The 25,580-nt window shown below is 39.7% G+C and overlaps 1 protein-coding gene across 5 annotated transcripts in view; it reads left to right on the top strand.

Moving 5' to 3' along the window:
• ESR2 (estrogen receptor 2) overlaps positions 1–25,580 on the top strand; it is a 76,533-nt gene that overhangs the window by 25,117 nt on the left and 25,836 nt on the right. For 4 of the 5 annotated variants that reach the window (XM_003267796.4, XM_030812035.1, XM_004087153.3 and 1 more), the window contains 3 exons: positions 9,125–9,241; positions 17,470–17,769; positions 20,813–20,951. In XM_003267796.4, coding sequence (XP_003267844.3) covers positions 9,125–9,241; positions 17,470–17,769; positions 20,813–20,951 — 556 coding nt within the window. The remainder of the gene's footprint in view (positions 1–9,124; positions 9,242–17,469; positions 17,770–20,812; positions 20,952–25,580) is intronic. The other variant, XM_012504445.2, reaches the window with a different exon arrangement.

Raw genomic sequence — 25,580 nt, 5'->3', positions numbered from 1 at the left:
ATTGTTGAAGACCGTATCAATTATTTTCATTGTTTCAATGCTATGGTTACTTTATTCGTTCATGAAGTTTTGAAAAATATAATAGTTTCTCTGGATATATTTTTAGAACAAATCTGAGGGGTCAGAGTGTATTAATGTTTAAAGTTCTTGACAGATGTTTTTAAGTGTTCAAGTCTTAAGAAGGTTGTACAGACTTGCTCTTCTACCAGCAGTGTGAGTGTTGCTTAACCAACCTCTTGGTAGCATTGACTCTTAGCAAAAAGAAAAAAACCTTGCTACATTGATAGGTGATATATGGTATCTTTTGGTTTTAATTTGCTTCTCTTTATTAGTGAGGTAAATGTTTTCTCATAAATCTGCCATTTGTATTTTCTCTTTTCTTTATTCAGAGCTTTTGCCCATTTTTATATTGCGTTCTGACATTTGCCTGATAAATTTATTGTGTGCTTTATATATTAACCTATTATTACATGTATGACGAATATTTTTCCACTTGACTCTGATTTTGATATGCAGAAATATTTAATCTTTAAATAGTCAAATATTACCAACTTTGATAGTTTTGTGTATAGTTTTTAAGCCTAAAAAAAGTCCTTTCATACCCAGGCATTATATAAACTTTTGTGCATATTTTATTATTAAATAGTTTGTTTTTACATTTTGTTATTTAATTCAAAAGGAATTTATTTTGGCATACTGAATGAAATAACCAAATGTATTTATCTCTAAATAGTTAATTTTTTCCACATCATTTTACTGAATAAATCCATTCATTTTTCATTGATTTAAAATATGGGAGTCAACTTTTAAAAGTTGAGTTTGAGATATAATTTGCATACAATAAAATTTACCTATTTTCATTATATGGGTTTATGAGTTTTGAAAATATGTGTAATTATGCAACCACCACCATAATTAAGATATGAATGTTATTATCACCCCCCAGAATTCACTCATGTCCATTGCAACCCATTTCTCCTGAATTTCCCAGACCCTGGGAATCACTGGTCTGTTTTCTGTCCCTCTAGTTTTGCCTTTTTGAGAATGTCATACTGTATTTCAGTTTAGCTTTTTACTTATGATGCTTTTGAGATTTATCTGGGTTGTTGCATGTATCAGTAGTTCATTCCTTTTTGTTGCTGAGTAATATTGCAATGTGTAGATATATCACTGTTCATTCATTGGCATTGTTTAAAGTTTTGTGCTATTTTGAATAAAACTGCTATGAACATTCATGCATACCTCTCTGTGCAGACATATGATTTTGTTTCTCTTGGGGTACCTACATGTAAAACTGCTAGTTGTGTGATAAGTGTATGTTTTAACTTTATGAGAAACTGACAAATTGTTTTCAAAAGTGGCTAGGCCACTTTGCATTCTTGACAACAATGTATGAGAGATTTCCCGTTGTTTTACATCTTTGCCAAAACTGGATATTGTCAGTCTTTTCAATTTTTGCCCTTGTAATGGGTATGCAGTAGCATCTCATTGTGGTTTTAATTTGCATTTCCCTGATGATGATTTGGTGCATCTCTTCGTGTTTCCATTGGATTTTGTTTCTCTACATATGCATAAATATGATATACAAAGTTCTCATATATACTAGCATTTTATTCTGACTGTTCCACTGATCTCTCTCTTCATTCTTGCATAAGAACTACTTTACATGATTCTACATTATTTGAACTATTATAGTGTTATAATATATTTCACACCTGCTGGTACAAGTTAAAAAAATGTCCTAGCCATTTTCTCTTGTTTGCTCATAGGAATGTTAGAATGATTTTATTACATGATCTTTCATATTTAAACTCAAGGATAAAAAAAATGTTCTAAAAGCAGCAAGATAAAAGAAACAAGTAACATACAACAGAACTCTGACATCTGGCAGCAGACTTTTCAGTGGAAAGCTTATGGGCCAGGAGAGAGGGGCATGACATATTTAAAGTGACAAAAAATTTTTACCCTATAATTGTGTATCCAGTGAAAATATCTTTCAAGCGTGAAGGAGAAAGAGACTTTCCCAGACAAACAAAAGCTAAGGGATTTCATCAACACTAGACCTGTCCTACAAGAAATGCTAAAGGGAGTTTGTCAGTCTGAAAGAAATGGATGTTAATGAGCAATAGGAAATCATCTCAAGGTACAAAACTCACTGGTAATAGTAAGTACATAGAAAACCATAGAATAGTATAACACTGTTAATTGTGGTTTGTAAACTCATATTTTGAGTAGAAAGTCTAAAGGAAGAGCTAATGAAAAACAATAACTACAACTTTTTTTTTTTTTTTTTTTTTTTTTTTTTTTTGAGACAGAGTCTCACTCTGTCATCCAGGCTGGAGTGTAATGGTACAATCTTGGCTCACTGAAACCTCTGACTCCCAGGTTCAAGGGATTCTCCTGCCTCGGCCTCCTAAGTAGCTGGGATTACAGACACCCACCACCACACTTGGCTAATTTTTGTATTTTTAGTAGGGATGGGGTTTCACCATATTGGCCAGGCTGGTCTCGAACTCCTGACCTCAGGAGATCAGCCCACCTCAGACACATGTAGATTGAAAATAAAGGGATGGAAAAATATTTCATGCAAATGGAAACCAAAAAAGAGCAGGAGTTAGCTATACTTAGACCAGACCAAATGGAGTTCAAGACAAAAACTATAAAAAGAGACAAAAAAGATCACTAATAATAAAGATGTCAATTCAGCAAGAGAATATAACAATTGTAAATATGTCTGGAGCACACAGATATATAAAGCAAATATTATTAGAGCTAAAGAGAGAGAGAGACTGATATGGTAATAGCTGGACACTTCAACACCCCACTTTCAGCATTGAACAGATCATCCAGACAGAAAATCAACAAAGAAATGTCAGGCTTAATCTGCACTAAAGACCAAATGGACCTAATAGATATTTACAGAATATTTCATCCAGTGGCTGCAACATACACATTCTTTTCCTCAGCACATGGATCATTCTGAAGGATATACCATATATTAGACCATAAGACAAGTGTTAAAACATTCAAAAAAATTGGAATCAAATCAAGTACCTTCTTTGACCACAATGGAATAAAACTACAAATCAATAAAGAATTTTGGAAACTATACAAACATGGAAATTAAACCATATACTCCTGAACAACCAGTGTGTCAATGAAGAAATTAAGAAGGAAATTAAAAATTTCTTGAAACAAATGTTAATGGAAACAACATACCAAAACCTATAGGATACAGTGAAAGCAGTACTAAGAGGAAAGTTTATAGCTTAAGTGCCTACATCTAAAAAGTAGAAAATCTTGAAGTAAACAACCTAATGATGTATCTTAAAGAACTAGAAAAGCAAGAGCAAGCCAAACCCAAAATTAATAGAAGAAATAGTCATAAAAAGATCAAAGCAGAAATAAATGAAATTGAAACCAAGAAAACAACACAAAAGATTGACAAAATATGAAGTTTTTCTTGAGAAAATAATCCTGACACATCTTTAGCCAGACTAATTTTTTGAAAAAAAGAAGAGTCGAATAAAATCAGATGAAAAAGGAGATGTTACAACTGATACCACAGAAATCTAAAGGATCATTATAGGCTATTATAAGCAACTATATGACAATTTGGAAAAAGCTAGAATAAATGGATAAATTCCTAGACACATACAACCTGTTAAGATTGAACTATGAAGAAATCTGAAACCTGAACATACCAGTAACAAGTAACAAGATTGAAGCTGTTATAAAAAGTCTCCCCGCAAGCTGGGCACAATGGCTCATACATATAATCCCAGTACTTTGGGAAGCCAAGGCAGGAGGATCACCTTAACCCAGGAGTTCAAGATTAGCCTGGGCAACACACAGAGATCCCTATCTACAAAAAAAAAAAAAAAAAAATTACAAATTAGCCAGGCATAGTGGTATGTGTCTGTAGTCCTAGCTCTTCAGGAGGCTGAGGTGGGAGGATTGCTTGGGACCAGGAAGTCAAGGCTGTGGTGAGCCAAGATTGCACCACTGCATTCTAGCCTGGGTGATGGAGTGTGATCAGGTCCCAAAAAAAAAAAAAAAAAAAAAAAAAAGTCTCTCAGCAAAGAAAAGCCAGGACTGATGGCCTCATCCAGAATTTTACCAAACATTTAAAGAAGAACTAATGCCAATCCTATTCAAACAATTCTGAAAAATAGAGAAGGAGGAGGGAATAGTTTCAAAATCATTCCATGAGACCAGTATTATCCTGATACCAGAATCAAAGAAACATCAAAAGAATATGACAGACCAATATCCCCAGTGAATATTGATGTAAAAATCCTCAATAAAATACAAACCAAACGCAACAACACATTAAAAAGATTCTTCATCATAACCAGGTGGAATTTATCCCAGGGATGCAAGGATGGTTCAACATATGCAAATTAATTTGATGCACCATATCAACAGAATGAAGGTTGAAAACCATATAATTTCAATTGATGCTGAAAAAGCATTTGATAAAATTCAACATCCCTTCATGATAAAAACCCTAAAAAAACTGGGTATAGACAGAATATACCTCAACACAATAACAGACATATATAACAGACCCACGGCTGGTATCATACTTAATGGGGAAAAACTGAAAGCCTTTCTTCCATATGGAACGTGATGAGAATGCCCACTTTCACCACTGTTATTCAACATAGTACTGGAAGTCCTAGCTAGAGCAATCAGAAAAGAGAAATAAAGGGCATCCAAATTGGAAAGGAAGAAGTCTAATTATCCTAGTTTGCAGATGATCTTATATTTGGAAAAATTGAAAGACTCCACCAAAAAACTATTAGATCTAATAAATTCGGTAAAGTTGCAGGATCAGTAGCATTTCTATATGCCAACAGCAAACAATCTGAAAAAAATCTAAAGTGATCTCATTTACAGTAGCTACAAATTAAATAAAATACCTGGAAATTAACCAAAGAAGTGAAAGATCTCTACAATGAAAACTATAAAACACTGGTAAAAGAAATTGAAGAGGACACAAAAAAATGGAAAGACATTCCATGTTCATGGAATGGAAGAATTAATATTAATATGTCCATACTACCCAAAGCAATCTACAGATTCAATGCAATTTTATCAAAATGCCAGTGACATTTTCACAGAAATAGAAAAAACAACCCTAAAATTTGTATGGAACCACAAAAGATCCAGAATAACCAAAACCATTCTGAGCAAAAATATCAAAACTGTGGAAGAATCACATTACCTGACTATAAATTATACCATAGAGCTATAGCAACCAAAACAACATGGTACTAGCTTAAAACAGACATAGGGATCAATGGAACAGAGTAGAGAACCCAGAAACAAATCCATACATCTACAGTTAACTCATTTTTGACAATCGTCTCTTCAATAAATGGTGCTGAGAAAACTGGATATCCATGTACAGAAGAATAAAACTAGATCCCTATCTCTCACCATATATAAAAATCAAGTCCAAATGGATCAGTGACTTAAATCTAAGGCCTTAAACTATGAAACTACTAAAAGAAAACATGAGGAAACTCTCCAGGACATTGGTTGGGGCAAAGATTTCTTGAGTAATAATACCCCACAAGCACAGGCAACCAAAGCAAAAATAGACAAATGGGATCACATCAAGTTAAAAAACTGCTTGCATGGCAAAGGAAACAATGAAGTGAAGAGACAACCCACAGAATGGGAGAAAATATCTGCAAACTACCCATCTGACAAGGGATTAACAATCAGAACATAAAAGGAGCTCAAACAACTCTAGAAAAAAACTAATAATCCAATTAAAAAATGGGCAAAAAATCTGAGTAAACATTTCTCAAAACAAGACATACGAATGGCAAATGGGTATATGAAAAGGAGTTAAACATCATTAATCATCAGAGAAATGCAAATCAAAACTACAATGAGATACCATCTTACCCTAAAGTGGCTTATGTCCAAAAGATGGGCAATAACAAATGCTAGTGAGGATGTGGAGAAAAAGGAACCCTGGTATACTGTTGGTCAGATTGTAAATTAGTACAACTACTATGGAGAACAGTTTGAAGTTTCCTCAAAAAACTAAAAATAGAGCTACCAAATGATCCAGCAATCCCACTGCTGGGTATGTACCCAAAAGAAAGGAAATCAGTATATCGAAGAGATGTCGGCACTCCCACGTTTGTTGCAGCACTGTTTACAATAGCCAAGATTTGGAAGCAACCTAAGTGTCCATCCACAGGTGAATATAGATAAAGAAAATGTGGAACACATACACCACTATTCAGCCATAAAATGAATGAGATACTGTCACTTGCAACAACATAGATGCAACTGGAGTTCACGTTAAGTGAAATAACCAGGCACACAAAGACAGACCTCCCATGTTCTCACTTATTTGTGGGAGCTAAAAATGAAAACAATTGCGGTGCCTCATGCCTGTAATCCTAGCACTTTGGGAGGTCGAGGCAGGCGGATTGCCTGAGCTCAGGAGTTCGAGACCAGCTTGGGCAACATGGTGAAACCCTCTCTCTACTAAAATACAAAAAATTAGCTGGGTGTGGTGGCATGCGCCTGTAGTCCCAGCTACTCGGGAGGCTGAGGCAGAATTGCTTGAACCAGGGAGGTGGAGGTTGCAGTGAGTCAAGATCGTGACACTGAACTCCAGCCTTGGTGACAGATTGAGACTCCATCTCCAAAAAAGAAAAAAAAAAAAAAAAAAATTGAACTCATGGAGATAAAGTAGAAGGATGGTTGCCAGAGGCTAGGAAGGGTAGTGGGAGTGGGGAAAGTGGGAGTCCCAGCTACATGGGAGGCTGAAATGGGAGGGTTGCTTAAGCTCAGGAGGTGGAGGTTGCAGTGAGTTGAGATCACACCATTGCAACTCCAGCCTGGGCAACAGAGGGAGACCCTGTCTCCGAAAAAAAAAAAAAAAAAAAAATAGATGATAAAGTATTTTAATAAAATTGGGCCATACTAGAGATGTTATTGTTTGAAATAAAATATATGAAGTATAGTTAATAATTTAAGTGTAATAGAAGAAAAGGAGCCTAAGAAAGATCGAAAGACATCGTCGTACTTCATATACATCTTCTTTGCTTACATTATAGTGAACAATGCTGCAACAAACATGGAAGTGCAGATATCTCTTTGCAGCATGAGAGATTCATGTAGATCTAAGAGACTGTGAAGACTGTTTCAAGATTGGAGTTACAATTAGGTTTTTAATTACCTCTTCTGGCCAGCTGTGGTGGCTCACACCTGTAATCCCAGTGCTTTGGGAGGCCAAGGCGGGCGGATCACCTGAGGTCAGGAGTTCGAGACCAGACTGGCCAACACAGCCAAACCCTGTCTCTACTAAAAGTACAAAAATTAGCTGGGCGTGGTGGTAGGTGCCTGAATCCCAGCTATTTGGGAGGCTGAGGCAGGAGTATCGCTTGAACCCAGGAGGCAGAGGTTGCAGTGAGCCGAGATCGTGCCACTGCACTCTAACCTAGGCAACAGAGGAAGATTCTGTCTCAAAAATAAAAATAAATAAAAAATTACCTTTTCATTGTATGCTAATGTGTAGAATTCTGCATGTAACATGTCCAGTTTAAAGAATGATTATAGATCAAATCTCTGTGTAACCAGCACTCAAACAATGAAATAGAATATAATGGGAGCCCAGAATCCCTCTGGGTAGTCCCTCCTGCCCCACCCGCTTCCCTCCCTGCAGAGGTGGGACAGTCCTCCTTTCTGCCTTCTTGCTGTGTGTGGTTTTACCACCTACACATGCATCCCTAAACAACGCAGGTTCATTTTCTCTGTTTTTGAACTTCATGTGTTCACGTCTTCTCCTACATATTCTTTTGCGACTTTTTTCTTTTATGACTTGCTCATTTCATTTATCATTGAGATTCATTTATTCTTCGCACTGAAATTCTGGTTCATTATAGGCTTAACGTAAGATGTTCAGGCCATGTTGTTTATTAGAAAGGCACTAAAATGCCCTATTCACTTTCACTTTTGCTTTTCATCTATTTTATTATAATTTCTATTTTTAACCCTTTCTCAAACCCATGTAGCTGTCCTCATCCTCCCTACCAACACCCCATCCAGACATCTCTCATTTGCACAACTATAGCAGGCTGTCATCTGGTCTCCTGGCCTCATCAGTTTTGCTGCCTCTGATTGGTTCTTCATACTGCATCTGAAATAATTTTTGAAATATAAATATTCTTAGCTCTTCCTTGCATAAAAGAATTAAAAGTACCATTGTCTTAGAGATTCCTATATGACAAGTTCAAACTCTTAGGATTTTACTACAATGGGCCTATTTTCTGTACTTCTATGTCTTTGAGTTGTTGAGAGTAGCTCTACTTCATAAACTTGGTTCTGGGCTTTTGCGGGAGGTCAGGTCTGTTCCACACCTCCCCACGTTCTTCTTGGACCAGTGGCTACCTCACAGGAGCTCAAGAGGCCAAGCCAAACTGTTGGAGCAGCACATCTATTGATATATCATTGGCTATAGAAAGTCCTGTGGTCAAGCCCAACATCAATGGGTAGGGAAATGTTTACTCTCTGCACACTCTAGTACACTGCAGGGTCGCAAGGCCGAGGGAGAGAATGAAGAATTGAGAACAGTAATCCACCACAACTCTTGTCAATAGCAGTATTTTCTGTCATTATTTAGATTGCTAATTTCTTTGTTTGTTCCTTTTGTCATTTTATTTGACTATGAATTCCCATTAAAATATTGTATTAAACCCAAAAGAGGGATATATATAAAAGAATATAAGAAGTTGAATTTGATGATTTGATTTACAACTCTTGACTTCTGTGACTTGGAGCAAATCAATTTAATGTTAGTCTTATTTTCCCCATCCAAAGGATATATTTTTATATCTCTCCTTTGAGAATTCTAAGAATATGCAGAGAATAACATATTAGTCAAAAACCAGGATATTGAAATGTTGCTAGGTCTCCTTTACTCATTAACAAGGTGACAATGTAGCTCGACTTTGGCTTTGTACCTATACTGGTCATTAAGATGATGTCTCCTATCTCTCAGCTGGAAGGTGTTATCAGTGTTGTTGACCAGGAAGAGATTTAACCAAGAGATTGTAGCAATAATCTTTTTTTCCCTCCCACTCTGCTATAGGACATAATGATTATATTTGTCCAGCTACAAATCAGTGTACAATCGATAAAAACCGGCGCAAGAGCTGCCAGGCCTGCCGACTTCGGAAGTGTTATGAAGTGGGAATGGTAAAGTGTGGTGAGTGCTTGCTTCCCTTCTTACTGTATATGGGCCTTGCTAAAAGCCCTGTCCTCTGAGGAACTGGGGACAGGTAGTCGAGAAGAGAGAAGATTTGGGACATAGTAATTAAGTATTTGTGTGTTGTCACATTGGAGGGGGCGTTGACTTATCCACAGTAACTGCAGAGGACAGAGCTGGGGTGAAAGGGAACAGATTATGGGAGGCAGATTTTGGCCCCAGGTAGAGAAGAACTTTCTACGGTTCAAGTGGTCTGACCACAGAATAGGCCACCAGATGGGTTAGGGGACTTCTAGCCACTGGAATCCTCAAACAGGGCTGGGTGGCCATCTGTCTGTGATCTTGAAAAGTCCAGTTCTAAGGATGAAGTTGTGGTAAACGTCTACAGTTAAAACTTGTGACAAAAAAGTAGAATATCTTGTGGGTTACTGGGGTAGCCATGGGGAGGCTCACACCTATCCCCTCATCTAGCTTTCTAGAAGTGGAAAAATATGTAGGAGTCAGAAACATAATGGAACTATGAAAAGTACATACAGCATAGATTTCGTTCTATGACAGTAATAGGTGTATACATATGTATATTTAACATTCACATACATATATTCACATGTATTTTATACACTCACATACATTCACATATATTTTATACACAAAGAAAAGTGAGCACTTTGGTATATAACTGACAAAGATGCCAACACCCAGCTCTCTCCACCTGGCTATATTTTGGTTCACTTGTCTGTATGCACTTGCTTGTTTATATGTACTCAGAGCAGCTCTGCCTGCACTTATTCTTCTGCTAGCCAGTATTTTACCTGTGGTTAGTTGTAATTTCTCTGTGTAATTATTTGAAAATTTAAAACAAAAATCTATCACTTTATTCTCTGACAATTTCTTTTTTTTTTTTTTGAGACGAAGTCTTGCTCTGTCGCCCAGGCTGGAGTGCAGTGGCCCTTTCTCGGCTCACTACAAGCTCTGCCTTCCGGGTTCATGCCATTCTCCTGCCTCAGCCTCCCAGGTAGCTGGGATTACAGGCACCTGCCATCACGCCTGGCTAATTTGTTTTTTGGGTTTTTTTTTTTGTATTTTTAGTAGAGATGGGGTTTCACCGTGTTAGCCAGGATGGTCTCGATCTCCTGACCTCGTGATCCGCCCGCCTTGGCCTCCCAGAGTGGTGGGATTACAGGTGTGAGCCACCGCACCCGGCTCTGCCTGACAATTTCTTAGTAGCTTTGCCTCGTGAGCATTCTCTGCCCTTTTCTTTTTCTCTTTGTATGTAACAGATTAGAACCCTCAGCTATTATAGTTCAGTTACAGCAGAAGTTCTCTTCATCTGATCACACTTCTCTGGCTTCCTAGAGTCACTGATGATCTTCATTTCCTCTGTAGAACATCCTGCCAGTGACCATAGCTTCACAGCATGTATTGGTTATTCTCTCAAACACCTAAACATTTCCATTCCCACCGCTTCAGATTATCCTTGTCAGAAACCGGTGGGCTTCTTTTCAAACCTGTTTCTACTCACTGTAATTGTTACATTATAAAATTTAATTAAAATTTACTCAAACATATTATGAATAGGAAAAGACAAGTTTGGTTTTCTTCTGTGAAAGTTTAGTTGAGGCTGGGCGCGGTGGCTCACGCCGGTAATCCCAGCACTTTTGGAGGTCGAGGCGTGCAAATCATGAGGTCAAGAGATCAAGACCATCCTGGCCAACAGGGCGAAACCCTGTCTCTACTAAAAATACCAAAATTAGCTGGGCTTGGTGGCATGTACCTGTAGTCCCAGCTACTCCGGAGGCTGAGGCAGGAGAATAGCTTGAACCAGGGAGGCAGAGCTTGCAGTGAGCCGAGATTGTGCCACTGCACTGCAGCCTGGCAACAGAGCCAGACTCTGTCTGGGGGCAGGGGGAGGAGGAAGTTTAGTTGAAAGTTTTGAATAAAATCTTAAAGGACTAATAGCTATTGAGATAGGTATGGGTGAGACTGGGGGAAAAAACCCATAACCCTTGGGAGATCCTGAATTTAGAATTCCTTAGAAGTATCTAGATTCTTTCTCTGTTTTTGTTTTAAAGAGGCTGAAACTGAAAATCTAGAGATAATATCTCATGTGTATGTTTATGCAGAAAAGTGACTTTGTCTAATTGGCCCAGATGCTTAAAGAGAAAGCCTTGGTGCTCTGACAAAAGATTGCAAGCAAATATTTTAAGTTTTAAGTTAAACAATATTTTAAAGTGAGTGTGTGTGTGTGTGTGTTTAAAAAATGATTTCCAACTTAGTCTTAAGAATGCTTTTATTATACTAGGATCCGTTGCACAGCTGTAGCCCTCATGGCTCAAGGCAGTGTATGCAGTGAAGAGCAAGGAGGTTGGAGGTTGGATCCCTTAGAGTCTATGTTTCATTTTCATTTCATTACTTCTTGCTGACTGTAACTGTGCTCAAACTACTGAATCATCTCTTTGGCCCTCGGTTTTCATATCTCTGCTCAGAGATATTTCATATCTCGTGGGTTACTGGGGTAGCCATGGGGAGGCTCACACCTATCCTCTCATCTAGATTTCTAGAAGTGGAAAAATATGTAGGAGTCAGAAACATAATGGAACTATGAAAAGTACATACAGCATAGATTTCGTTCTATGACAGTAATAGGTGTATACATATGTATATTTAACACATTTATCTCTGAGCAGAGATATCTGCTTCACTTGGTTTTGTGAAGAATAAGTCTGAAAACATATATGAAGACTTAGCACAATATCTGACACTCAATTTTAGTTTTCCTTCCATTCTCTCTCCTTCCCTGAAAAGCTCATATGAGTTTTGATACAACACCATTTCATGAGATAGAATACAGAGGGATAGTTAAAGAAGCTTTCATAGAAAAGGGAATGAGAGAAAGGTTGTTGTATTTAGCCAGAAAGTCTAAGAAAAGACTGTATTCTCTTTGGAGATTACGGAAGAAATGAGATGGGTTGTTGCACATACACAATGGGATATTATGCCCTTCACTCACCATACAGAAAGACCGTTAGAGATGAACTTTCTTAACTCTGTCTCTCTCCTTTCCCATCACTCTTCTTATCTGCCTTCCCCCAAACCCTCTGTGCATGCTTTTTCTTCTATCAGGTTTTCGAGGATTAGAGATTCTACCTGCTTGTTGGATCCTCCTGCACCATCCTGCTTCTTTTATTTTGAAACCATGTAGTCTGTTATCACCTTTTTCTTCTGAATTTCTGATCTTGTCTTTTCTACTGAAGTATGGACGTGGTCATATAATGGTAGGACAACACCCACCTAGACTGACTATATGGATGAAACTTCATTATAAGGATACACTGAAATGTAAGGAGCCAGGAAATCCATCTGAATAGCCATGTATTTGGCCTATATCCCTGTATTGGAACAATAGCTCAACATATTTTGGGTGCCATATCTTTATACACCTGCTGTATACTCTTCTATGAAAGGGATTTGATAGGTAGGTAGTATAAAATAGTGGTTAAAAGCACCAGCTCTGGATTTAGGCTACTGCTTGGGTTTAGATCCTGCTTCTGCTATTTTCTAGCTGTGCCATCTTAGACAAGTTATTTGGGCTTATGTTTGGTTCCTCCTCTGTACATTGGAGACAGTAATAGTTCCTGTACTGTAGGGTAGCTGTCAGGATATGTGCAGTATGCAATGCCTGGTGCATAGAAGCTTCCAGTAGACATTAGCTGCCATTAGTGTCATTTATCACTACTATCATCATCATCTTTGGCTGGGGCTATTTACCACTGCCTAATATGGAGCACTGGATTTGGTGGAGCTGCTCATTAAGCTCACTCAGAGGCAGCTGCCTAGGTTACAGTGTCAAAGCCACAACACTAGAAACATCCTTGATAGAAAAATGAGCTCCTTGTCAAGGGCTTTATTTATTGAGTCTAGAACCCCCAGAATTCACTACAGGACCTAGAATGTTAGACTTTGTCAGTGAAAATTTGTCAAGTAAATTTGAACGTATGAATTCAAAATCTCTCACTTTGGGTATGTAAAGGGTATATATATCTGTTTTGTAAATTCCTTATCCTTATATACTCTACAAAAGAAAAATGTATGATCAGAAAGTTGCTTTTTTTTTTTTTGAGACAGGGTATCACTCTGCTGCAGCCCAGGCTGGAGTGCAGTGGCGCAATCTTGGCTTACTGCAACTTTGATCTCCTCGGGCTCAATTGATTCTCCCACCTCAGCCTCCCAAGTAGCTGGGACTACAGGTGTGTGCACCACCACGCCTGGCTAATTTTTGTATTTTTTGTAGAGACAGGATTTCACTTGTTGCCCAGGCTAGTCTTAAATTCCTGGGCTCAAGTGATCCTCTTGCCTCAGCCTCTCAAAGTGCTGGGGGATTACAGGCATGAGCCACGTAGCCTAGCAGAAAGGTGCTTTTTAAAACTATAAATTTTGCAGCAAACCACCATGGCACGTGCATACCTATGTAACAAACCTGCATGTTCTGCACATGTATCCCAGAACCTAAAGTATATTAAAAAAATTAAGAAAAACATTTTGCTCCATTTTATCCAGGGTGTATAATTGACCTTAGCATTCTACTTGATTACTAATAAAATGAATTGTATTTTAGGCCTTTAATTCTTTTAGCAGTAAATTTGGTTCAAATTTTCTGAATAAATAGAGCCCTTTCTTCTACTATAACTAGTCAATGTTAAGAGGAAATTCTGACAAATTTTCCTGGGAGCCAGTAATTTAAATTTGCTCACATTTTCTAGCTAATATTTATTTTTAAAAATGTAAACAATTGAATTTAGTGAATAAACATAATGATGGGAGTATAAAACAAAGCATTTTGCAGATTTCAACTTTTGGGGTTTCTTTTTTTAAGGGAAATTCATATAAAAGTTGTAACCATGCTAATGACATCCTTACTTATAACATGTCTTCTTAATTTCCATTTTACATTTTTGTCTTTAACCAATGAAAACTTACAAAGATTTTGGTGCTCAAATGTATAGGGATTTGGAAGTTATATTTTTGTTGTTGATTTCCATTTTTCTTATCGTCAGAGAATATGGTCTGAATAATACCTATTTTAAGATTTTCTTCATTGCCTAGTATGTGAAAATTTTTGCAAAATATCTATGGCCTTTGTAGATCAAGCTTGTTAATTATGTGGTTCAAATATTCTGCATTCTGACTTTTTGCTCTTTCAGCTGTTGAGAGAGAGGTTTAAATAGCCCATTATAATAGTGCATCTGTCAGTTTCTTTCTTTCAGTTACTTTTTGTGTTGTGTTTGGAGGCTGTGTTTTGTTGTCTATTTATTTATTTATTTATTTATTTTTTCAACCTGAGTCTTGCTCTGTCACCCAGCCTGGAGTGCATGGCACGATCTCGGTTCACTGTGCTTCCTGGGTTTGTGCGATCCTCCTGCCTCAGCCTCTTGAGTAGCTGGGACTACAGGAATGCACCACCATGCCTGGGTAATTTTTGTATTTGTAGTAGAGATGGAGTTTCTCCATTTTGGCCAGGCTGGTCTCAAACTCCTGACCTCAAGTGATCCACCCACCTTGGCCTCCCAAATTGCTGGGATTACAGGCGTGAGCCACCACACCTGGACTTTGTTGTTTTGAAGTATACGAGTTTAGAATTATTTCTTTTTAAAATATTCTAGCGATGAATCTCCTTATCTATAATAATAATTTTTGCCTTAAAGTTTATTTGTCTGGTATCAATAGAGTAATGTCAATTTATTTGGTTAATTTTGCCTGTTATATATTTTTCTATCAGTCTACTTTGTTTTTCTATATGTTAGGTATATCTCTTACAACTAATCTATGTCTAGATTTAAAAATATGTATAATTTCAGAGTCACTCTTAAAGGTCAATTTGGTATTTTTTGTTTATTGTGATAGCTGATATTTGGGTTCATTTCTATCATCTTATTTTGTGATTTAAAAAATTTTATTATGTATTTTCTACTTCTTCCCTTTTAGGAGTTGATCACATTTTTATGTTTTCTTTTTCTTCTTTTACTAGTTTAAAAGTCATACATTCTGTTTCAATTCCTTTTTTTCTTTTGAGACAGTCTCACTGTGTCACCCGGGCTGGAGTGCAGTAGCATGATCTTGGCTCACTGCAGCCTCCGCCTCCCAGGTTCAAGTGATTCTCCCGCCTCAGCTTCCTAAATAGCTGGGATTACAGGCATCTGCCACCATGCCCAGCTAATTTTTGTATTATTAGTAGAGATGGGGTTTCACCATGTTGCCCAGGCTGATCTTGAACTCCTGGCCTCAAGTGATCCGCACCCCCCCCCACACACACACCTGCCGAAACCACCTTTGGCCTCCTAAAGTGCTGTGATTACAAGTGTGAGCCAACATGTTTGGTCACGTTTCAATCCCTTTAATGACATTATGTTTTGTAACATGTGTTCTTGATTAATTTGAGAATTTAAGCTTCTATCTTCCCAAAAAAAGAATCTTAGAAATTCTAACCAAAATCATTCCTCTCTCATTTTGCAAGTTATTGTTTGGTATTTTGGTTCCACCTTGTTTCTATATCACTAAAACTTAATTATTGGGCCGGGTGTGGTGGCTTATGCCTGTAATCCCAGCACTTTCAGAGGCCAAGGCAAGAGGATCACTTGAGCCCAGGAATTCGAGACCAGCCTGGGCAACATGGTGAGACCCTGTCTCTACAAAAAATACAAAAATTAGTCAGATGTGGTAGTTCACACTTGTAGTCCCAGCTACCCAGGAGGCTGAGGTGGGAGGATCTCTTGAGCCTGGGAGGTTGAGGCTGCAGTGAGCTGTGATCATGACCATACCACCATGCTTCAGCCTGGGTGACAGAGACCCTGTCTCTTTAAAAAAAAAAAAAAGTAAATCCAAAGAACAAGCATATAAATCAACTTTGCTAGTAATTAAAACATACAAAGTAAAGCGAGATGGTTTAGATTAGCAAACATTAAAAATGATTTTTAATGCCCAGTGGGTTCTGAGAAAACAGTCAAACTATTGAGGACTGGGTAACATAGTAAGACCCTAGTTCTACAAAAAAATTTAGAAATTAGCTGGGCATGGTGGCATATTCCTGTAGTCCCAGCTACTCGGGAGGCTGAGGCAGGAGGATTGCTTGAGTCCAGGACATGAAGGCTGCAGTGAGCTGTGATTGCATCACTACACTCCAGCTTGGGCAACAGAGCCAGACTCTGTCTCAAAACTACAATTAAAATAGTGTATATACTACAATCTAATTTTGTGTGTAAAGGCCAGGTGCAGTGGCTCACGCCTGTAATCCTAGCACTTTGGGAGGCCAAGATGGGCAGATCATCTGAGAATCAGGAATTTGAGACCAGCCTGGCCAACATGGCAAAATCACATCTCTACTAAAAATATAAAAATTAGCCAGGCATGGTGGCGGGCGCCTGTAATCCCAGCTACTCGGGAGGCTGAGGCAGGAGAATCGCTTGAACCTGGGAGGCTGAGGTTGCAGTGAGCCAAGATTGCACCACTGAACTGCAGCCTGGGTGACAGAGTGAGACTCTGTCCCAAAAAATAAATAACTTTGTGTATAAAACATGGAAAAATATGGTGGCGGGCGCCTGTAGTCCCAGCTACTCGGGAGGCTGAGGCAGGAGAATGGTGTGAACCTGGGAGGTGGAGCTTGCAGTGAGCCGAGATCACACCACTGCACTCCAGCCTGGGCGACAGAGCAAGACTCCGTCTCAAAAAAAAAAAAAAAAAAAAAAACAAAAACAAACTTGGAAAAATATAAAAGCATTAAGAAGACTGAAAGAATTTATGCCAAAATTTATTCTCTTCTATATTTTCCAGACTTTTTCACTTAATTTGTTATTTGAAATACACTTGTTTTGTGTAAGTATAAGGAAATATATACATATGCACACATGCATATAAACATTTTAAGAATGTGTTATAATAAAAGTATATTATTTGGTACCTTTGGAAATATCCCCATTTTTCTACCTGAAGATAATTCCTAATTTCATGGTTTATGAGCACTCTTTATAGAGAAATGGTGTTAGTATCTATAGATGACCTGGAAATGGAGACCTAAAAAGTTTCTGAAAAGTTATGTCGTTGGTTTTGCTAGTATAGTCACGACCGTAGTAATCTTTGGTACGTGCTCTACAGGCTCCAGAAAATAAAAGTCAAGCTTCTTTTGCTTGACTGCAGTTTTACCCTGGCAATTCGAATGACTCTGCTTTCCTCTTCAGGCTCCCGGAGAGAGAGATGTGGGTACCGCCTTGTGCGGAGACAGAGAAGTGCCGATGAGCAGCTGCACTGTGCCGGCAAGACCAAGAGAAGTGGCGGCCACGCGCCCCGAGTGCGGGAGCTGCTGCTGGACGCCCTGAGCCCCGAGCAGCTGGTGCTCACCCTCCTGGAGGCTGAGCCGCCCCATGTGCTGATCAGCCGCCCTAGCGCGCCCTTCACCGAGGCCTCCATGATGATGTCCCTGACCAAGTTGGCCGACAAGGAGTTGGTACACATGATCAGCTGGGCCAAGAAGATTCCCGGTAGGGCTTTCTGGCTATTAGTTTTCCATGTACTTGTAGAAAGGCCTGCCGCTAATATTTAAGGGGCAAGAGTACAAAGTAGAGGTCCATGAGCTGTGCCTAGATATTTAACAGGTCCTCAACTGGATTTGTAACTTTTGAGTGCAGTATGTTCCTTCCTTCCGTCTTGGCATACCTACCTTCAACAAGGCCCTGTTCTGATTTAGAATTCTGAGACTCCTCTGAGTTCTGTACCCAACATGGTAGTGCAGAAAGAGTTGTGCGTGGCCCAGCCATTTCTGTTCTTGACTCCCTTCTTTTCCCATGGCTAGATGCATCCCATACCACCTTGCACAAACCCTATCCTGCGTGTCCACATCTGCTACAGACACTCACCTGTTGGCCACCTCTCATGCCTAGAGGTGGTCTGGGAGGATGGACCCAGGGAAGCTACCCAGGCTCTGGAATCGGGCTTGGGGTCATTTGGGCAAGAATCCTAGAGTCCTGGAACCTGGAACGTGGTTAAAATTATAGACTCCACATTGACCCATTTCTTGGCTGTGGATTCCTCACCTTGAGAGGAGGGGCATGGTTGGGTAGGGTGGGGTAGAGTACAGCATGACTAGTTTGAAAGTGAAAGGTTTGTCAGGTGCTAAATAGAATTTTGTAAATTATTGTTTCAATAGAGAATCAGTATTATATACATAAATGAATATGTATGGACAAACGGAGTAAATCAGTGGTTGAAGTTACACGAATCATCAATGGGCCCATAAACCTGGAATGCCATCAAGTTAAAAATGAGCTTAGTTACTCATGAGTTGTCACTTGGAACCTGCATTTTCCATCCTCTAAAGCGATCACTTCTCTCAAGCCCATTTGTAATATATATCTGAAGTGCTCTATGATGCTGAAGTTACCAGCTAATTATCATTTGACTTGGTGTTTCTGTGGAGGAGTGAATCTAGGATTCTAACCTAGAGTGGCAACACCCCACGATCCCCCTGTGAAAGCTTCTCCATGCCCTTCTTTACAGTCCTTGAAGAAATGAAGTCTCTTACAAGTTCTGAGCCACTGGGGGCAGTCCCATGGCCTGGGGGGCAGCGACTGCACTGGGCAAGCTGTAAAGATGAGGAGGGATGAGAAGCTGGGGGAAGAGAATTTTGGGGTAAAAGGCCCAGGGAACTGAGGTCTATGGTGACAGTATCATCTGGGGACTTTTGTTGGCCTGGGCCCATTTCTTCTGAGCTTCCTGAGGATTTTTGGTTTCTAGTTGTATTTTGTTTTGTCTAGCAGCTTCACCTTTGCCAGAATTATTTTATTTTCTCTGCTTTTTCCCAGAGGAGGCAATACTGATGTACTTTCCTCTAGTTTTTGCTTTAAATGTATTCCAAACACGATTTTGCAGGACCACACATGGAGAGCAGTGGTGAAATTAATTATTGCCGAAAGCTGTGCCCCTTCTTTGTGCCATAAGAAATCTGAACTCTTAAACTGCATTATTCCTTATTCAAGCCTGGTGTTTTGAAAAGTTTTCAGGAAACATAGGCATAGTCTGAAGGCGTGATTTTTTTTCCCTCCTCTTAGCTGGCATAGTCATTGTCCAAACCAAAGAAAATATTAAAATATCATCTAGCCTTGATCTTGTTGAATATCTGCAAGATTAAGAACCGTGATCTCTCTTGGGTAGGCTTATTGTCTATCACTATGGGTGAGACTGGGAAGGTGTATACACATTAGGAACCTAAACTGAGCAAAGCATGTGGATTTAGAAAGTATTTATCCATCTTTACATTCATAACACCATTACATTCTCCTTGAGGCAGATTTGCATTATAATTGTTCAAAGACTTGAACCACATGTGTTCTCTCTGCCATAGTTTCCTCATCTGTAAAACAGAATGATAGATCCTGCCTATAGGACATTCTCAGAGATAGGCATTGTTACCCCCATTTTCCTATAAGAAAAACAAAGACTTAATGGGAGATTAAGTGACCAGCTAGAAAGAGGCTGAGCTGGGGTTCAAACCAGAGTCACTTCACTCCAAGGCTGTGTCTTTTATTAAGATATTTATATTACATGGCCCTCTCCTTTTATCATGGCTTGTGAAGGAAGCCCCAGTGTTCTCTGCTTTGCTTTTGAAGTGCTTCCCTCCCCAGAAATTACCTGTTTGCAAACAGTACTGTGACCAACATGGGTTATTAGGTTGTCAGGACCTGCTTCATTATTATATTTGCTCTTTATTTATTTATTTATTTTTTGAGACAGGGTCTCGCTCTGTTGCCCAGGCTGGAGTGCAGTGGCGTGATCTCGGCTCACTGCAGCCTCGACGTCCTGGGCTCAAGCGATCCTCCCACTTCAGCCTCCAGAGTATCTGGGACTACAGGCACCTGCCACCATGACCAGATAATTTTTTGTAGAGATGGGGTTTCTCCATGTTGGCCAGGCTGGTCTCAAACTCCTGGGTGCAGGCAATCCACCCGCCTTGGCCTCCCAAAGTGCTGGGATTACAGGTGTGCTTGGCTATATTTGCTGTTTAGGATAGAATCGCCCAGAAACAGTGCTTCTACCCGGAAGAAGGATCTTAACACTGGATGGGAAATTTTAAGCAATCAGAGAAATCCTTGCAGGTGAGGCCTTGGTTTTCTGTGAGGGCTGGCACTGCTCTCTGCAAGCCTCCAACCCCAACCTCCACCTCTACCCCATTCCCCCACCCCTTCTGATCCCAGTCAAGGATTGGGTCAGACAGGCAGCTCTTCTGACTGGCAGCCAAGCATCAGGACACAGCTAACAAAGATCAGTTCTGAGCCCAGGTCATAGTGCTTGACAAACTCTAAATGAAGTATATTTGTCTCTAGAAGGGGTTCAAGACTGGAAACTAAGTTGCGCAGCTTAACTTTAAAGTTTTCTTCCTTTAATGAGCAGTTAATCACATCTATAAAATATCGATTCCCTAATGGTTTGTGTTTTCTTAGTGTTTTAACACTTCCCATTCTGTCTCTACAGACACAGGGAACTGAGGAGGAGGGATTGGGGTGTCTCACTGCCTCTTGCTTTCCCCAGGCTTTGTGGAGCTCAGCCTGTTCGACCAAGTGCGGCTCTTGGAGAGCTGTTGGCTGGAGGTGTTAATGGTGGGGCTGATGTGGCGCTCAATTGACCACCCCGGCAAGCTCATCTTTGCTCCAGATCTTGTTCTGGACAGGTGAGAAAAAATGCATTGTGTTTCTACTCTGACTTCTTTGAGTAAGGTGCTTAGTGAGTGGGAACAAAGTCCTGGGTGCTGCAATTAAAATCTCACACTTGCAGGGCAATTAGAGGATGATAGTATCATCAGCTCCTTCACTGGGTCAAGAACCAGAGAGGGAGAGAGTTGGGTCCAAGGATTCAGGGTCCTGTGACTCATTTTTAATCTATGGTGAAGCAGTATTTACAGGCCAGTGCTTTAATAGCGGACTGTATCCTGTAGGTATGTGGCCACTATGTGTATAAGTCGACATAGATTTTTCTGCATTAAAAATTCCATTTTCAGGTTATAATCTTAAATTGTCCTGCTGTTTTTTGTACCTATAGTGACCAATTACATCTGGAGCTTTCTGGACAGGTGATAAAATTTTTACGAATCTGCCAAGTTTATTTTCACATGCTTTAACTCATTCTTTTTTTTTTTTTTTTTTTCTGAGACGGAGTCTCACTCTGTCACTCAGGCTGGAGTGCAGAGGCGTAATCTTGGCTCACTGCAACCTCCGCCTCCCAGATTCAAGTGATTCTCCTGCCTCAGCCTCTCAAGTAGTTGGGATCACAGGTGCCCACCACCACACCGGGCTAATTTTTCTATTTTTAGTAGAGAAGTGGTTTCACCATGTTGGCCAGGCTGGTCTTGAACTCCTGGCCTCAGGCACTCTGCCCACCTTGGCCTCCCAAAGCGCGCTGGGATTACAGGCATGAGCCACCATACCCAGTCTGCTTTAACTCATTCTAATGCATGTACTATATAGCATTTTTGGCAATAGTGGTGGAAGGAAGGGTTACTAAAACTGCATGAAACTTAACAGAAAATGGGATGTGATGCTATATCTTGGTTGCGTTTGATTTTCTTTTAAAGATGACACAGAAGAGGAACCAATTTTTAATTGACTTAGGTGAACTGTTTATGGGGGGAAAGCTGGACTGTATAAAAACACTCAAGCTTTTTAGCAGGAAAATAGAATACCCTCTTGGTGTAAATTCGAGCAGTTCGAAATCTTCATGGAAATTGATTTCCACACCGCTTTTATGGAAAAAGCGCTAGTGTTGAATGTTCAGCTACATCTGACTCTGCACAGTGTGGGAGGATGCCTAGTGTCTACCCCAACTCTTGCATTATAATCCTGTTACCACTTTAAAATCATCAGAAGACCCTGTGTTACACAGATGAAGAGTGATGCCTCAAGCTATCAGTCCCCATTCTGCCTTTTGTCATGGCTGACAATGTCATTAAAAGAGCAGTGTTCTGCATAATGAAGGTGTTTTGATAGAGAACAGATCCTTTGGGAAGAGCTGGAGGACTGATGTGACTTGAACAGGAGCAAGCCCAGGTGGTAAACTGCGGAGGGAGGCTCTGGAAGACCAGAGAGGTGCAGGGCACAAGACCCTTCAGTAACAAACAAAATAGCTAACCTATTGGCTTGTATGTGCTTGGCAGCACCTTATGCACTTAACTTATGTCAACACATTTAATCTTCACAATCTTCCTGCACCCTTTGAGGGAGTAGGATCCATTATTATCTCTATCATTCAGGTATTGCAAATGGGAGATTGAGAAACCTGCTTACAGGTAGGATAGTAGGTGGTGGAGCTGGACTTGGGGGGTTGCCAAATGGCAAGCTAACTCTCTACTTTACCTGTTGTCATGGGTGACAATGTTGACAGAGAGCACATTCTGCAGAACAGAGATGTTTTGGTAGAGAACAGCCCTGTTCTACTCGTAACACACTGCAGAAACCCACTCTCCCCACTGTCATCTCAGGGTACCATGTCACAAGGCAGGCTGAAGAGTCAAGCACCTAGCCAAGCCATTGCTCTCATTCATTCATTGTATTCTGCTTGGTGTTTTAACTGAGGCCAAATATACATATGTATAAATATACACATATAATTTTCCTTGAAGTTAGTCCTAGGAACACATTCCATCCCTTGACAAATAATTTGCAGACTTTGGGATTAAATTATTTTATCTTTTGTCTTGATTTCTAAATTGATGCCAAATTTAGTGTTTATTTTTGGTGACTATTTCGTTCCTGGGTTTTAAGTACGATTAACTCTCCACTCTCCCATTTCTCTGTATGCGTTCTTTAATTCCTGTAATTGTGTGTATACATTACTATAAGTGGACACAAATCCTGGAAAAATATTAGGCCTACCTTTTAGTTAATAGAAAAAAAGTTATTTTTCTTAAAAATTATTTCTAATAGACTCACACTGCCTTTATAACTTAAGTGAAAGTATTATGTTTTACAACATAAATCTAGTATATTTGATTGAGTATAGAAGAGGAATTCTTGGGAATTGTAAATGCATTCACATTGAGCAGGCATTTTTTTTTTTTGGAATAACTACTGGTGTTTATTTGTTGTTGTAATTTCTAGTAGTTTTTGTTTGTTTGTTTGTTTTTTGTTTTTGAGATGGAATCTTGCTCTGTCACCCAGGCTGGAATACGATGGCATGATCTCAGCTCACTGCAATCTCCGCCTCCCAAGCTCAAGTGATTCTTGGGCCTCAGCCTCCTGAGTAGCTGGGATTACAGGCATGTGCCACTACACCTGGACAATTTTTGTATTATTTTTTTTTTTTTTAGTAGAGATGGGGTTTTACCATGCTGGCCAAGTTGGTCTCGAGGTCCTGGCTTCAAGTGATCCCCCAACCTCAGCCTTCCAAAGTGTTGGGATTACAGACGTGAGCCACCACGCCCAGCCTACAGTCTCTAGTATTTTTAACACATTAACTTTTTGAAATCTGGAACTTGAAGTCTTTTTTTTTTTTTTGAGACGGAGTCTCGCTCTGTCCCCCAGGCTGGAGTGCAGTGGCGCGATCTCGGCTCACTGCAAGCTCCGCCTCCCGGGTTCACGCCATTCTCCTGCCTCAGCCTCTCCGAGTAGCTGGGACTACAGGCGCCCGCCACCACGCCCGGCTAATTTTTTTGTATTTTTAGTAGAGACAGGGTTTCACCGTGGTCTCGATCTCCTGACCTCGTGATCCGCCCGCCTCGGAACTTGAAGTCTAAGATAGGTCAGTTACTTAGTCCTCTCTTATACAGATGAATATACTTTTATGTAATAGGTATGTTTGTAGAGGAGTTGCTCATTCAAAAAGTCAGGAGTCATGCTCCATAGAGTTCTATTACGACTCTTTTTTGCAAAGTGAAGAGATCATCTTCAGCAGAAGACAGTTATTTTCAAATGGTGTGGATTGTCCTAGCAGAGTTTCTTCAGGCGGTAATATGGCTGAATAAACAGTGAATACAACTAACAGTTGACCATTTGTGGATACTGAAACTATAATTTCTGTTTCCCTTTATTCTTGTTGAGGTGTCTGCAACAAGAAAACTTGTGTCTACTGAGGATGAGAGGAAAATCTGGTTACTTCAGCTTATTTCTAAGCATTTAGTTTTTCTTTTACTAACCACTAAATTAATCATAAATTCATGTGAAGATCTACAGAACCTGATTGTCTACTTGCTCAAAAAAAAATCACATATGCAAAGACATTTTTCTGTCCTTAGTATCAATAGGCAACTGACTAATGTTAAATTATTAGTCAGAGGAAGTTTGTATCTGGGCTTGGATCCCATTGTGGACATTTGCAGAGAGGTCCATGGAATTGTATATGTATAAATGTTTTGAGTTTACATTCACATTCGTTATTTGTATGCTAAATTCCTTCAAGATAGCCACCAAATTTTCAATTCCCAATTTTAATTTACCCTTTGTACATAAGTAATTTCACTTCAGTTATTAAGTCCTTTTTATGTTCTAAGCCTTAAACACTCCCTGCCATTGCCATACACACAGAGGTAAACCATGGTCTGTACCCAGGTGTGTGCTGCGAACAGATATATATGTATATGTATGTATGTATGTATGTATGTATCTATCTATCTATCTATCTATCTATAGATATAGATATAGATATCTATCTACACACACACACACACACACACACACACACACACACACAAAATAGTGTACCCCAAAGGGAGGCCCACTCATTCAACATTTTGTGTTGTATTAAACAATATTCTTCTTTAGGCCAGGCACGGTGGCTCACGCCTGTAATCCCAGCACTTTGAGAGACTGAGATTGGTGGATCACCTGAGGTCAGGAGTTCGAGACAAGCCTGAGCAACATGATGAAACTCCCTCTTTACTAAAAATACAAAAATTAGCTGGGTGTGATGGCAGGTGCCTGTAATCCCAGCTACTTGGGAAGCTGAGGCAGGAGAATTGCTTGAACCCAGGAAGTGGAGGTTGCAGTGAGTCGAGATCACGTCATTGCACTCCAGCTGAGGCAACAGAGCAAGATTCCATCTTAAAAAAAAAAAAGCAATATTCTTATTTTATAAAGAGTGATTATTGGCTGGGCTCGGTTGCTCACGCCTGTAGTCCCAGCACTTTGGGAGGCTGAGGCGAGTGGATCACTTGAGGTCAGGAGTTCAAGACCAGCCTGGCCAACATGATGAAACCCTTTCTCTACTAAAAATGCAAAAATTAGCCAGGCATAGCGGTGCGTGCCTGTAATCCCAGCTACATGGGAGGCTGAGGCAGGAGAATCACTTGAACCCAGAAGGTGGAGGTTGC

The sequence above is a fragment of the Nomascus leucogenys genome, chromosome 1a, assembly GCF_006542625.1.
Source record: "Nomascus leucogenys isolate Asia chromosome 1a, Asia_NLE_v1, whole genome shotgun sequence".
Lineage (NCBI taxonomy): Eukaryota > Metazoa > Chordata > Mammalia > Primates > Hylobatidae > Nomascus > Nomascus leucogenys.
Note: the sequence above shows the minus strand (reverse complement) of the source record. Positions and strands in the feature narration are given on the sequence as shown.